General features: G+C 43.0%; 1 protein-coding gene across 1 annotated transcript in view; it reads right to left on the bottom strand.

Annotated features, from left to right (window-relative positions):
• Positions 1-15,976, bottom strand: part of v (Tryptophan 2,3-dioxygenase vermilion) — a 136,320-nt gene that overhangs the window by 109,115 nt on the left and 11,229 nt on the right. Inside the window, exon 2 of the mRNA XM_067144227.2 lies at positions 15,150-15,310. Coding sequence (XP_067000328.2) covers positions 15,150-15,310 — 161 coding nt within the window. The remainder of the gene's footprint in view (positions 1-15,149; positions 15,311-15,976) is intronic.

The following is a 15,976-nucleotide window of genomic DNA, read 5'->3' on the forward strand; positions in this document are numbered from 1 at the left end:
TTTTTTAGCTTTCGTGTCTGTTTGTCCGTCCGTTCCACCATCACGGTATACTCATCCAGCGGAAGGTTTAGATATGCATATTATTATTATTTTGCTAGTTGTTTTACGTCGCACCGACACAGATAGGTCTTGTGGCGACGATGGGACAGGGAAGGGTTAGGAGTGGGAAGGAAGCGGCCGTGGCCTTAATTAAGGTACAGCCCCAGCATTTGCCTGGTGTGAAAATGGGAAACCACGGAAAACCATTTTCAGGGCTGCCGACAGTGGGGTTCGAACCTACTATCTCCCGAATACTGGGTACTGGCCGCACTTAAGCGACTGCAGCTGTCGAGCTCTGTGCATATTATTTAGAAATATCTGAATATACTGGGGGTTTATAGGAAAACCACAAATATTCTTCCATTTCCTCTTATATTATTGTTATTCTGTTAAATCCGTGGACTATATGCGAAACGCCCCTTCATTTTAAACAACTTTTATTATGAATATAATGTCGCTTACTCTTCAAATAACGGAGAAAATTACTACTTCCTGCGGGTTTCATGTTCTCTGTTGAGTGACCGACAGACTGTCAACGAACCTACCGATTACCATGGCAACGACTCTGGCTGCTTGCCAACAGGTAAGTAACGTAATGCCATTTTCGTCAACATTCCTGTAAACTCATGGTTGTTCCTTGCGTAGAAGCTGCCATTCTGCGGGATATTTGCGGAATACCATCGGAGGTTACAATCGTCTTCGAATAGCACTTGTAAGTGGGGCTGTTAATATTTGAAGAGCACCGCGGCGTGTAGCCCATTATTTCACACCGTAATGTGTTTTCTGGCATTTGCTACTTCCGTTTTACGCTTTACTTTCTTGTCTCTGTCTTGCCTCTTTAGGCTTAAGTAATAATAACACCATAAGTCATCTTCTTATCTGTTTACCTAAGAATCCCTGCGCCTAAATTTCTCCTCTGTTACCGCCTTTTTATACCAGTAACTGATATCATCACAATTTAGTGAGGGACATTTCATTTTCCAATACACCCACGTGGTATTTACATATTTGTCCTATCGGCTCTCTTCAGTTATAATCCTATTTTCTATTAATTTCAACTTTCTTAACTGTAGGCCTATTACTTTCTTCCTTAATTACTCCGTATGCATGCGAGTGCTAATCCAGAAACCCGGACACTCTTTCCTTTGGGGAAAAATTCCATGCTGTTCAAATGTATACATTTTGGCCCTGGAATATATCGAAATATGGAGGCAATTTCAATGACGGTGCAGACCTTCGTTTCGGGATAATTGGTGGCTAAACGGTAAGTCATATCACAAAACAGATAGCACAGTCGCCATTCAATTTGGAGAGATCTACAACATTTGTCCTATTACATTTTGTCGTGTCTCGATCCCTTATACTTTAGATACTTTCTCAATTTTAAATTCATTTTGCACTTTTTACACGTAAATTTTATCGTTTGACACACTTTTAGGAAAGATAGAATCATTAAATTCGGTACCCACATTGACACGACCAGTGGTCTTATGCCAGCCAAATTTTATGGTTACAGCTGCCACACAAGTATCCGGAAAATGAAGTAATGTGTGAAAACTGTACCCATATTTCATCCTATTCAATGTCCGGCTCCATGGCTAAATGGTTAGCGTGCTGGCCTTTGGTCACAGGGGTCCCGGGTTCGATTGCCGGCAGGGTCGGTAATTTCTACCATCATTGGTTAATTTCGCTGGCACGGGGGCTGGGTGTACATGTCGTCTTCATCATCATTTCATCCTCATCACGACGCGCAGGTCGCCTACGGGAGTTAAATCAAAAGACCTGTACCTGGCGAGCCGAACATGTGCTCGGACACTCCCGGGACTAAAAGCCATCCGCCATTTCTTTTTTTCATCCTATTCAATTTTTCTAAATCAATGTAACCCATAAATATAGGAGATACGAGAAAATGTCATAGGACCATCCATGTAGAACACTAAAAGTGGCGTCCGATGGCAGAATCCGTTTGTTGATATCACATCCGTTTCAAAGCAGTATATCTCGAAATAAAAGTCTGCACTTATAAATGTGCCCATGCTTATCTATATAAATGAAGTTGTAAGTAGTCCGCTGTCTAATTTCGTTGTTGTTGTTGTTGTTGTTGTTTTTGCCGGACTGAGTGGCTCAGACGGTTAAGGCGCTGGCCTTCTAACCCCAACTTGGCAGGTTCGATCCTGGCTCAGTCCGGTGGTATTTGAAGGTGCTCAAATACGACAGCCCCGTGTCGGTAGATTTACTGGCACGTAAAAGAACTCCTACGAGACTAAATTCTGGCACCTTGGCGTCTCCGAAGACCTTAAAAAGTAGTTAGTGGGACGTAAAGCAAATAACATTAAGTATTATATTTTTGCTTTGGTTTTTGTTACTATTTTTTTCAGATATTTATCCGATTTAGGTCAATTTAAAACCGTATCAGTGATTTTTAGCTTTCGTATCTGTTTGTCCACCTATTCCACCATCATGGCGAAACGGCGGGATAGATCTCGACCAAACTTCATTTTTAGAGTATACTCATCCAGGGGAAAGTTTAGATATGGATATGATTCAAAAATCACTGAACAGAATTGGGATTTACAGGGAAATTACAACAGTTTTTCTTCCATTTTGTCTTATACTATTGATTTTCTGTAAAATCCGCGGACTATATGTGAAAAGTCCCTTCATATTAAACAACTTTTGCTATATACATAATTTCGCTTGGTCACTGGACACTCTTTTCTTTGAAGGAAAATTCCAAGCTGTTCAAATGTATATCTTTTTGGCTCCGGAAAATATTGAAATATGGAGGCAATTTCAACAGCCCGCCTGGTGGCCATGATCGTTAAGGCGTTGAAGTCTAAAGGGTCTGACACCGAGGTTAGCCGGTTCGAGTCCCGTCAGAATGTTGGCCGGCAGGGTAGGGTGGTATACACTTTCTGATCACTAAATTGCGTGCCAAAAACCTGGATTAAATTCCAAACCTCTCCGCAGTACTCATATGGAGTGAGGGCATATGACGCTGTTGATACTGATTTGTCCGTCGGATGGGGACGTTAAGCCTCGAGCAGACCCTCCTTGGTGTTAGTCGACAGGAGTAGGTTTCGTGCCGGCACCGGATTTCACCTTCATTCCTAGTATCGTATATCACGTCATTCATTTCATCTCATTAACTCCTCTGATGAGGTTGACGTCAAGAAGGGCATCCGGTCATAAAAACCCGCCACAACAGTTTCATCTCACTTTATACCCAACCCCGTAGAGAAACGGGTAAGGTTTGGACAAACATACAACAAACATGGAGGCAATTTCAATGACGGTGCAGACCTTCGTTTCGGGGTAACTGCTTTCTAAACGGCAAGTCATTTCACAGAGCAGATTACTCAATCGCTGCTCAATTTGGAGAGAACGTCAACTTTGGTCCTTATCTCGATTTTTATATGTTAGATAGCGCTGCATTTCTCGATTATAATCAAATCTCTCCAACTCGATTGTGACTGGCATTAGGAAAAGGGGCCTCTCATTATAATGAAAACTCTCCATCTCTATTGTGAATGGCAGTTGGCAAGTGAGCCTGCCGTTATTGCAGAAACTCCCGAGCTCGATTGTGAACGGCAGTAGGAAATGTGGTCTGCCATTATCAACAAAAGTTCCCCAAAGCGCACTTAACATCGGAAACGTATGGGTTATGAGTGAAATGTTTACGTCCGAGCCGCAGGCGAGAAGGGAATTTCGAAACGACTAAACATTAACTTATCACTCTAGTGGCTGTTGCGTACAATGTTTTATTTCAAACTATAGTGAATAAATAGACTTATTTTAACTAACTAACTAACTAACTAACTAACTAACTAACTAACTAACTAACTAACTAACTAACCCCATGGCACTACAGCCCTTGAAGGGCCTTCGCCTACCAAGCGACCGCTGCTCCGCCCGAAGGCCTGCAGGTTACGAGGTGTCAGTACGACGATTCCTCTCGGCCGTTATTCTTGGCTTTCTAGACCGGGACCGCTATCTCACAGTCAGATAGCTCCTCGATTCTAATCATGTTAGGCTGAGTGGACCTCGAACCAGCCCTCAGGTCCATGTATAAATATTTGACCTGGCCGGGAATCGAATCCGGGGCCCCCGGGTAAAAGGCAGGCACACTACCCCTAACCACGGGGCCGGCCTACTTATTTTAATTATTATAAATAAACTTGATACGTCACCGCGCACATCATCCATGTTTGACTCATCCACCGACTTTCTTGTTTCTTTGTGTGTGTTTTGGCATGAAAGTTCGGAGAGGTATGTACATGAAGTTATGTGATAATAAAACGTCAAAATGAATGTTATTTGAAGCAGTGAACAGTCCATTAAGCTACCAGAGTCGTAAACATGGTCCTACGATCCCGGATTAATGAAGGTAAAACGAATTTTATGATATACTGTGATATACGCGATATTTATCTGTCGGAAATGGATTAACCTATGCATTAGTCAGGGGCGTCAATGCCGTGGGCCGCGCCTTCAAATTGCCGCGCAGACTCCTCGCGGAAACATAAAAAGAAAATATATCTAGCCTAATGTCACTCTGCATGGAAATGGTCAGAAGATCATATTCACGACAAAAAGTTAGTTTTTACAAATTTTACTTACAGGAATTGCCATTCGGTTGCATGTATCAACAGTTATTATAGCACAGTTTACCGGGCGAGTTGGCCGTGCGGTTAGGAGCGCGCAGCTGTGAGCTCACATCCGGGAGACAGTGGGTTCGAACCCCACTGTCGGCAGCTCTGCCGTGGTTTCCCATTTTCACATCAGGCAAATGCTGGGGCTATACCTTAATTAAGGGCACGGCCGCTTTCTTCCCATTCCTAGGCCTTCCCTGCCCCATCGTTCCCATAAGACCTATCTGTGTCGGTGCGACGTAAAGCAACTAGCAAAAAACAAAGCCCTTGCTGTCTCTCGCAACACCACGACATACTCCTCACAAAAGTCCTGCACCAAATTATTCAAGAAATAATTACAGCAATGAAAACTGATATCAAAATATAATATTTTCGTTAGAAAATGATGTTTTCTTGATGTATAGTGTACCTCACATCGTATTATGCACATAATTTGCTATCATTTAACGTTTGTCACAAATTTATTCGACAACAATGTTTAATTCCAACAAAACTTGATGTAGTAACAATCAGTCAACCCAGTTTCGAACGAGAACTCTTTGCGCGAAGGTAATAACATGATGTACCGTACTTACTTCTTCTTTTTCTTCTTCTTTATCTGTTTACCCTCCAGGGTCGGTTTCTCCCTCTGACTCAGCGAGGGATCGCACCTCTACCACCTCAAGGGCAGTGTCCTGGAACTTCAGACTCTGGGTCGGGGATACAACTGTTGTGGAGGACCAGTACCTCGCCCAGCCGGCCTCACCTGCTATGCTGAGCAGGGGCCTTGCGGGGGGATGGGAAGATTGGAAGGGATAGACAATGAAAAGGGTAGGAAGCGGCCGTGGCCTTAAGTTAGGTACAATCCCGGCATTTGCCTGGAGAAGAAGTGCGAAACCACGGAAAACCACTTTCAGGATGGCTGAGATGGGAATCGAACCCACCTCTACTCAGCTGACCTCCCAAGGCTGAGTGGACCCCGTTCCAGCCCACTTTTCAAATTTCGTGGCTGAGACGGGAATCAAACCCGGGCCTCTGGGGGTGGCAGATAATCACACTAACGCCTACACCACAGGTGATGTACTTACACCAGAGCTTATCAGTTGCGCGGTTTGATATTTAAAAAAACTTTATTTGAACAGTTTTGGGTTTAATTTCGTTCGTATATTAGAGTGGGAGCCTCCGTGGCTCAGAGGGCAGCGCGTCGGCTTCTCACCACTGGATACCGTGGTTCAAATCCCGGTCACTCCATGTGAGATTTGTGCTGGACAAAGCGGAGGCGGAACAGGTTTTTCTCAGGGTACTCCGGTTTTCCCTGTCATCTTTCAATCCACCAACACTCTCCATACTCATTTCATAGCATTTATCAGTCATTAATATCAGCTTGGGAGTGGCGACCCCATTGTAATAATAGCCTATATCTGGTTCATTCATTACATCCCTGACCCGGTCAAAAGACTGGAAAACAGGTTGTAGGTTTTCATTTTCATTAAAATAGTATAATTGTGACTTCAGTATCGGTTACAGAGTATAGTTCTGTCATCATCATCATCATCATCTGTTTACCCTCCAGGTTCGGTTTTTCCCTCGGACTCAGCGAGGGATCCCACCTCTACCGCCTCAAGGGCAGTGTCCTGGAGCTTCAGACTCTTGGTCGGGGGATACAACTGGGGAGTATAACCAGTACCTCGCCCAGGCGGCCTCACCTGCTATGGTGAACAGGGGCCTTGTAGGGGGATGGGAAGATTGGAAGGGATAGGCAAGGATGAGGGAAGGAAGCGGCCGTGGCCTTAAGTTAGGGACCATCCCGGCATTCGTCTGGAGGTGAAGTGGGAAACCACGGAAAACCACTTCGAGGATGGCTGAGGTGGGAATCCAACCCACCTCTACTCAGTTGACCTCCCGAGGCTGAGTGGACCCCGTTCCAGCCCTCGTACCACTTTTCAAATTTCGTGGCAGAGCCGGGAATCGAACCCGGACCTCCGGGGGTGGCAGCTAATCACGCTAACCACTACACCACAGAGGCGGCCGTATAGTTCTGTACTACTGAAAAATTAAAACCAATTTTAAGTACGAATTTCGAAGTGGTGTACGGTAGCTTAGCCATTAAACCACGGAGGCTGTCAAATAAAAACCTATGAAACATTACTTTTGAATAATAAATTATTTTCGAATAATCTTACAATAGTTAATAATCTATTTGTTCATAAATAATTTGACAATATACTGCGTTAGTTCTACCTGCTTTAATTACGTTTATATTAGTTATTCATAAGTTTGACATTTCATTTGAGGGGGCCCGAATATGTATTGTGGCATGCGGGCCCGTATCATATTTTTTTTTTTGCTAGTTGTTTTACGTCGCACTAACACAGATAGGTCTTACGGCGACGATGGGACAGGAAAGGGCTAAGAGTGGGAAGGAATTGGCCGTGGCCTTAATTAAGGTACAGCCCCAGCATTTGCCTGGTGTGAAAATGGGAAACCACGGAAAACCATTTTCAGGGCTGCCGACAGTGGGGTTCGAACCTACTATCTCCCGAATACTGGATACTGGCCGCACTTAAGCGACTGCAGCTATCGAGCTCGGTCCGTATCATATTGGTTACGCCCCTGGCATTAGTCAATATGGTAATAGCGGCAGATTGCTTGAGGTGGGAATGTAGGCCACAGTTCTCGAATCAGGTGCAGAAACAATTCAACAAGGTTAAATTTGGTGTTCGCGGATGTATAATCTCTGACTGTCCGTGTTTACATTACTTTGAAATGGTGTCAACCGATCAGCGATGGTTTCTAACAAAACAGTCTTCTTTTCCTACCGCTTTTCCCACACCTGTAGGGTCGCGGGTGCGAACTGCGTCGCAGATGTGGATTTGGCCCTGTTTTACAGCCGGATGCCCTTCCTGACGCCAATCCTATATGGAAGGATGTAATCACTATTGCGTGTTTCTGTGGTGGTTGGTAGTGTAGTGTGAATATGAAGAGGAGAGTGTTGGGGCGGACACAAATACCCAGTCCCCGAGCCAGAAGAATTAATCAGAAGCGATTAAAATCTCCGACCCGGCCGGGACCCTCTGAACCGAAGGCCAGTACGCTGACAATTCAGCCTACGAGTCGGACGGTTTGTAACAAAACAGTAGGGAAAGTAATTATAATTACACCGGGCGAGTTGGCCGTACGCGTAGAGGCGCGCGGCTGTGAGCTTGCATCCGGGAGATAGTAGGTTCGAATCCCACTATCGGCAGCCCTGAAGATGGTTTTCCGTGGTTTCCTATTTTCACACCAGGCAAATGCTGAGGTTGTACCTTAATTAAGGCCACGGCCGCTTCCTTCCAACTCCTAGGCCTTTCCTATCCTATCGTCGCCATAAGACCTATCTGTGTCGGTGCGACGTAAAGCCCCTAGCAAAAAAAATTATAATTACAGTACGGTGAAGTGTAACTTTCACGGGAAATTGGCAATTACGTCATAGTATGATACAAAATAATTAACTAATACTTCCCACTAGAATAATCTTAAACAGGACGGCTGGAAACGACACAAACTCGAAATCAATACTATTATGCGCTAGCCACGAGTTAATCAAACTCAGAAGGCCGTGCCAATGTTTCGGAATAGTAAGATAAAGGTCGATGAGCTTATCTTTCTCACTACGAGACAGATGGCATTGACTCGGATGTGTTCAATGGAAGGCGATCACGTTACGGCGTCATTCAATTCCTTTTCGCTCTTATCAGCTTAACTGCGTTATAGAAACATATCACTTCCTCCACACTGGCTAAAAACAAACAACACTTCGGCGAAGACGGCTGGCTGCCAAATATATTGCTGTTCCAAATAAATATAAGCAAAAGAAACATAAAACTCCATCATGAAGTAATACTAGAGACGAAGTTATGTTCGAATACGAAATACTATTAACGTTCTAATAAATAGCAGAGATGTCATTTCCAATGCTACAGTTATTAAGAGACGCTAGGATAACGTGATTTTGCCCCGCTAAATGTGCCGAAAAAAACAACTCCGCGCAACAGTCACATTCGAACACCCTCATTGCCCTAGACCAGGAATGGCCAACTTATGATACGACTTCTGCGGCACGTCAGACAACATTCACATACGGTATTTTACTGTCTTCCACGTGTATAAAAACTTTGTCTAAAATCTAGCAACACAGCGTATTTTAATATTACGCTTTAATAAAAATGTATGTCTCAATTAATTATATGGTCATATTTCTTACAAATTTTATTAGGTTAAAGCAAAAATATGCCTTATTCTTAAAATTTACTGGTTTTCAAAATATAATTTTCAGTGGTGTTTGCAAAATATAATCATGAAACATTAAGTCGAATGGATTTTTATGTTAGTCAATCTAAAGCCTATTCGAAGTCAAATGAGGGGGTTTCGTGATGATTTTAAACGAAAATAACCGATGACACTGGACAGTAAGAAGTAATACCCTCCCCCAATGGGGCCATGGCCTACCAAGCGACCGCTGCTCAGCCCGAAGGCCTGCAGATTACGAGGTGTCGTGTGGTCAGCACGACGGATACTCTCGGCCGTTATTCATGGTTCTCTAGACCGGGGCCGCCATCTCACCGTCAGATAGCTCCTCAATTGTAATCACGTAGGCTAAGTGGAGCTCAAACCAGCCCTCAGACGCAGGTAAAAATCCCTGACCTGGCCGGGAATCGAACCAGGGTCCTCCGGGTAAGACGCAGGCACGCTACCTCTACACCGCGGGGCCGGCAAAAAGTAATGCACAAGTCCTTAATTGACAGGCTAGTCGGTAAAGGTTTGCCATCCCTGCCCTAGACGGAATCAAACCCACTATTTTGTAAACACAAGTACCGACTATGCTACAGAAGTCAGGAAAAGCAAGAGGACACAATACGAGTGTCATTGAGAGCAATGTTCAGCACCTCACAATCACTAACAAGTAATTCTTCTTATTCTTCTGCTTCCGCTTTTTCCACACCCTGGGGTGTGAACTGAGTCGCACATGTGTTTAAGGCCGAATGCCCTTTCGGACACCAACTCTATGTGGAGGGATATATTCACTATTTCGTGTTCCTGTGATGGTTAGTAGTGCGTGCGTTGTGTGTTGTGGCAAACACAAACACTCATTTCCCGAGTTAGAGGAACTGACCAGACTCGTTTAAAATCCCCGAGCCGGTCGAGAATTGAATCTTGTGACCTCCGAATCGCAGGCTTCGACGCTGACCATTCAGACACGGAACCAGACAGTGAGCTGTAGTTCTGATTTCGCCGGACCGAGTGGCTCAGACGGTTGAGGCGCTGGCCTTCTGACCCCAACTTGGCAGGTTCGATCCTGGCTCAGTCCGGTGGTATTTGAGGGTGCTCAAATACGTCAGTCTCGTGTCAGTAGATTTACTGGCACGTAAAAGAACTTCTTCTTCTTTTTCACAGTACCATATCTGGTCCCTCTGACGTTGGCGATCACTGTGGCGAATGCAGTACGATCTCTTGCTAGGTGGAAAAGTACTTCAACACTGTGAATTCCAGTCCATTCTTTGATGTTTCCAAGCCATGATGTTCGCCTCCTCCCTACACCTCTTCGACCCTGTATTTTGCCTTAGCCGGGCTGAGTGGCTCAAACGGTTAAGGCGCTGGCCTTCTGACCCCAACTTGGCAGGTTCGATCCTGGCTCAGTCCGGTGGTATTTGAAGGTGCTCAAATACGACAGCCTCGTGTCGGTAGATTTACTGGCACGTAAAAGAACTCCTGCAGGACTAAATTCCGGCACCTCCGCGTCTCCGAAGACCGTAAAAGTAGTTAGTGAGACGTAAAGCAAATAACATTATTATTATTATTATTATTATTATTATTATTATTATTTTGCCTTGTACAGTCCGCTGTAAGATAAGGTAACGGTCATTTCTAAGGATGTGGCCAAGGTAAGAGATCTTTCGGTGTTTTAATGTTTGAACGAGTTCCCGACTTGCTCTTGCCCTTCTGAGTACTTCTTGGTTCGTTAGTCGTGCAACCCACGAAATCCTGAGCATCCTACGGTGGATCCACATTTCAAAGGCTTCCAAGCGTTTCACTGATATGTTCTTAAGAGTCCATGTTTCCACACCTTATAGCAAGGCTGATCATATATAGCACTTGACCATCCTCTGTCTAAGTTTTAAATTTAAGTAGTCATTGCAAAATAAATATTTCATTTTTGTAAATATTCTTCGTTCTACTGCTATCCTCTGTTTCACTTCTTTCTCGGGATCAAGTTCTTCAGTGACAATGGCACCCAGATATTTAAAAGTGGTTACTCTCTCAGTCTGTCGGTTGTTTAGTTGTAAGATTGCCTCAGCATTGGCACGTCTGCTGAAGATCATGAACTTGGTCTTGTTTACATTTTTTTATTTTTTGGCTATTGGCTTTACGTCGCACCGACACAGACAGGTCTTATGGCGACGATGGAACAGGAAAGGGCTAGGACTGGGAAGGAAGCGGCCGTGGCCTTAATTAAGGTACAGCCCCAGCATTTGCCTGATGTGAAAATGGGAAACCACGGAAAACCATATTTAGGGCTACCGACAGTGGGGTTCGAACCCACTATCTCCTGAATACTGGATACTGGCCGCACTTAAGCGACTGCAGCTATCGAGCTCGGTGCATTTATTTTTAGTCCCACGTCCTGCCTTACTGCACTAATATTATTGAGCAGGAGTTGGAGTCCTTCAAAATTGTCACACAAGATGACTGTATCATCCCCATATCGTATGTTGTTAATTATGCCACCATTTACATTTATTCCATATTGGTGATTTTCTAAAGCTGTTTTGAACATTTTACCGAGTAAAGGTTGAATAACAATGGAGATAAAACGCAACCTTGTCTAACTCCTCTATGGATGGCTATCTCTTTTGTAGTTTGATTTCCGATTCGGACAACGGCCTTTTGTCTCCAGTAAAGTTTCTCAATAATGCGGATATCTTTGCTGTCAACTCCTATATCCTTTAGGACTTCTACAAGTTTTGGATGTTGTACTCTGTCAAATGCGGGATTAAATTTCGGCACCTCGGCGTCTCCGAAAACCATAAAAGTACTTTGTTGTACGTAAAGCAAATAACATTGAACATTGAATTAGTTCTGATTTCAGAAGCTCAGAAAATAAGAACTTATGGTAATGAAATCGCTGTGAGTAAAGTGATTGTTTAATAATAATAATAATAATAATAATAATAATAATAATAAAACCAACAACAAACTATCTTAGTTTGCTTCACTGTATATGACAAAGTGATTTGACAGCATTAAACATGATATCCTTAAACATTAGCTGATACATATTAGGCTTGAGAGTAAGTGTGTGAACATGAAGAAGTTGTACTGTAACCAAACAGTTTACATGAAAATTGGAGAGCACGGTACTGAAGAATGTGAGACAAAGTTGCATACCCTGAAGGTATATTTTAGAATTTCCCACGCTGAAGTTGATAAAGGAATGAGGATCAACAGAAAGCAAATAAACAGCCTTCGCTTTGCAGATGACATCGTGATATCTACTGGTAATTGAAAAGATCGATTCTTTTTGAACGACATCAACGAGGTATGCAAAGAATCCAACCTTGAAATAAGTATTCAAAAAACACAAATCATAGTAATCAGCAAACAGAAAATCACCAACGCTCTAATTAACCTGAACGAAAACATTTTTGAAATGGTGCAACATTTCAAAGTACCTCGGCACAAGTGTGGGACATAGATAGCAAAACAAGAATTGGCATTGCAAGAAGTAAAAGCAAAGGAAAGCCACCTCCGTACAGGCCATGAAGGCCCTTGGAGGAGTGGAAGGTAAAGGCTTATATTATCCGTAACCTCGGCACTTCGTGGGGTAGAGTTAGCTCTACGCTTGGCCACCCATTGTACCCAGAAATAAACCTGGCACTCATTTCTTGGTGTAGGCTGAGTGAACCTCAAGGCCATGTGCATCTCCGTAAGTGGAAATCTCGTTTCTTACATTTGTCTACTTCCTAACTGGGAATCGAACCCACGTCCTTCCAGGTATACTAAGAACGCCTTTAAATTAAAATATTTTGTGTGTAACCATGACCTCCGATTGGAAACAGTTTGGCGTGTCGTGCAGTGTTTTGTGTTACCGGTGCTGCTTTATGGTGTCGAAGGATGGACACGTATCCAACGAGGATGTACTCCGTCGAGAAATCATATGAAGTATTCTCTCACGCAAACCCAGGAAAGCAGCCTATTTCGATCAGATCTTCCGAAATGACAAATATAGCCTGATACAGCTGATCAAAGTAGGCACGCTGGACGGCAGGGATATTCTGATACGGGAAGCTCAAAATAGGAAAATAATACTTCATGATGGTCGTCAACCCTCTGTGAGGAGAGGACACCAGAAGAAGAATTATAATCATGTAATTTGTTTAAGGTCCCTTCAATTCAAATAAATTTTAGGATATGCTGGGTATCCGATATTTTTTCTTACAGGAGTAATCGCGCCGGAATCAAACGACAAGGAGTTACTTCAGTTAAATGTTCTGAAATGGCACAGAATTTCGATAGAATCGAATCCGTTATTCTGGAAACAGAATGACTACGATTAACTGACTTCATCATAGAGGCTGGGAGAGAGGGAGTGAGAGAGATTGCCTTTCTACAGTTCTATGATAGTTCTGCCACCTGTACGGTGTGTGTTTCTAAAATTGGACAGCTCCTCTTCAACGCCCATGGAACAATCAGTGCGTTGAAGAACTCGCCAGTGTTGTAAGGGCAAACAGACTGCAGAGACGAGTTCCGAATTCCACTGTCCAAAAACATCCTTGAAATTCTTTACCACTTCCGATTTCAACTTCAGGAAAATGGTTCAATCGTCCATTCTACTGTATCTGCCCATTTCCCCCCTCCTTCTCAATTACATTTATCAGAAGAGACGCTATAAAAATGTCGGTGATTAGCTAGGAATCACATGTTCAGTAATTGTACGGGGCTGTTGAACTCCATTCCCTAAGTGCCGAAAATAAATTAAGAACGTAGCCTCTGTCCCATTGAGCGTCTGTGCGCTTGCTTAAGCCTTCAGTCCAGATCACCGAGCGATAAAGTGTTATTAGAGCACGAATTGCCCTACTAGTAGCACCTTTCGCATCATTCTCATGCACTAGTCGCGTTCTGAATGTCATTCATTACTCAGCACTGGTCGCCTGACGAGAAGTCGCGTGGATGCGGGGGTAAGCATGGTTGTCGCGCATGCGCCAGTCTCAAGTCTCAAGGCCTGACAATAAACATCGGTCCAGTCCGTGATGATTCCTGCGATTGAGACGGTATCGTGAAGCTTCAAAGTTGTAGTGCAATTGCTCTTTAGCTACACATTTACTATAATTGATAAGTACTGCATAGTGAACCGTTCAATAAGGAATGTGCTCTGATTCAGAGAGTCTGTCACAACTAATGTTTGTAGCTAAGAATGTAGTATCTGTTTTTCGTGCCGCACCTACAAGCTGTCGCGACTTCTCGTGAGATGGAGATAGTAAGCATCCCAACAGCTTCCATACTGCCACAGCCATAAATGCGACCGAGACATCGGTAGTAGCTATATTTTCTCTGATCTGTGCCAAGGGACGCCGAAAAAATACTGCGTCCGTCAAGAAATAGTAACAGGTGGGATCTGTCTGAAAAAGGACGCTGTTGTCTTTAGAAGCTGTTTCACGTAACTGAACTTTTTGAACTTTTAGGTACAAATAACTCAAAAACCATCAAAGCTAATAAGTTCTACACTACTTAATATGATGAGATATTGAATACATATCCTACCAGAGAAAAACATTCTTTCAAAAGTTAATATTCCTGCATTCTAATCAAAATTAATTAAAATAACAGGTAATCTGGCATTATCCATTTCTAATGTGTGTAGAAAATTGGATATTATTTGAATGAAAAATAATGAGATATGAACCAATGTATCGTTAACTATATTTTTAAAATGTATCCATTTATATTTTTGACAGAAATTACGCTTACAAATAACTCGGTTAACTCGATTTAAACTCATTTAAATGTATTAAAATATTTATTAAATGCTTTACAATAAAAGAAGAAATGGGTCTGCTAATGTAGACTTGACTTACATAATTCGCATACTGAGGAGTACTCAGTGTCCTTAGAACGGTTATTTCCATTTCGCCAAACCTTTGTTTGGGTAATATAAGATTTGTATGCTATCTAAAGCAATAGAATAATGCAAACCCAGCGAGTTGACCATGCGGTTAGGCTCGCATTTGGGAGATGCTAGGTGCGAATTCCTCTATTGGCAACCCTAAAGATAGCTTTCCGTTGTTTCCTCAATTAAGGCCACGACAGCTACCTTCCCAATCCTAGCCCTTTTCCTTTCTTGCGTCGCCGAAGTATATTCGATGTTTTAGTGCGACCACTAGCAAAAAAGGAAAAGAAAAAAAGAAACGAAAGATAGAACTAAATAAATAATACAATGAGCACCTTGATGAGTGATGATGAAGAGGTGTTCGTCATGGACAGTCCTGCCGCCTTGCGCACTGAGTAAGCGCTGTGCTCCCAGGATCTTGTCTAACTGCAGATACTCTCCATACATCATACCAGCCTGGTAGTCCAGCTGGTCGCCATCTTGAGAAGGGTCTCCCCTGCAACACGACAGTTAAGAAGTTTGTAGACAAACGTCTTATAGTAACACAGAATGCATGTTTAAAGAGGGCCTGCTTGGTCAAAAGCGACACACAGAAAGCGTTACTAACAGCTTTATAGCGCATGCATGTAACCTGTCTTTGTCATAGTTACCTTAAGCCATTGTTAAGTATAATTTCATAGCTCCTATAAGTCATTTTCACAAAGTACATTTTCTGTTGATAGTCGTACGCCAACCGGGTTATATTATGAATAAAATATTTTATTTCGTTATTAAGTAATTAGCTTTTCCTCACGGCTGCAACCACGCTGACGAGGTGATGCTAATCCAAGTGACTGTACCCCGTGAGTTACGTAAAAAGAAACCACCAAGTGGATTAGGAAAAACATACCAGTTTTAGCTACTCGTTGCAGTGAAATGGATTAGTAAAAAACTTCGTTCATTAATTTTAGATTCTGTCCTCGACTCCACTTGCATGGGAATGATTATTCTGCCTCTGTCATTGCGGTTCAACGGAGATGTGCATACTAATTTAGGTCTCATGGCGAAGACATGGAAATTGTAGTTGAGGGTTTCCTTATACACATGAGGTGTGGTGTCGCGGATTTTTTCATACTTGATCATTCTTACAAACATAGTTTAAGAATATTTTAACGGTTTAGAC

This window comes from Anabrus simplex, chromosome 3, assembly GCF_040414725.1.
Source record: "Anabrus simplex isolate iqAnaSimp1 chromosome 3, ASM4041472v1, whole genome shotgun sequence".
NCBI classification, from domain to species: Eukaryota; Metazoa; Arthropoda; class Insecta; order Orthoptera; family Tettigoniidae; genus Anabrus; species Anabrus simplex.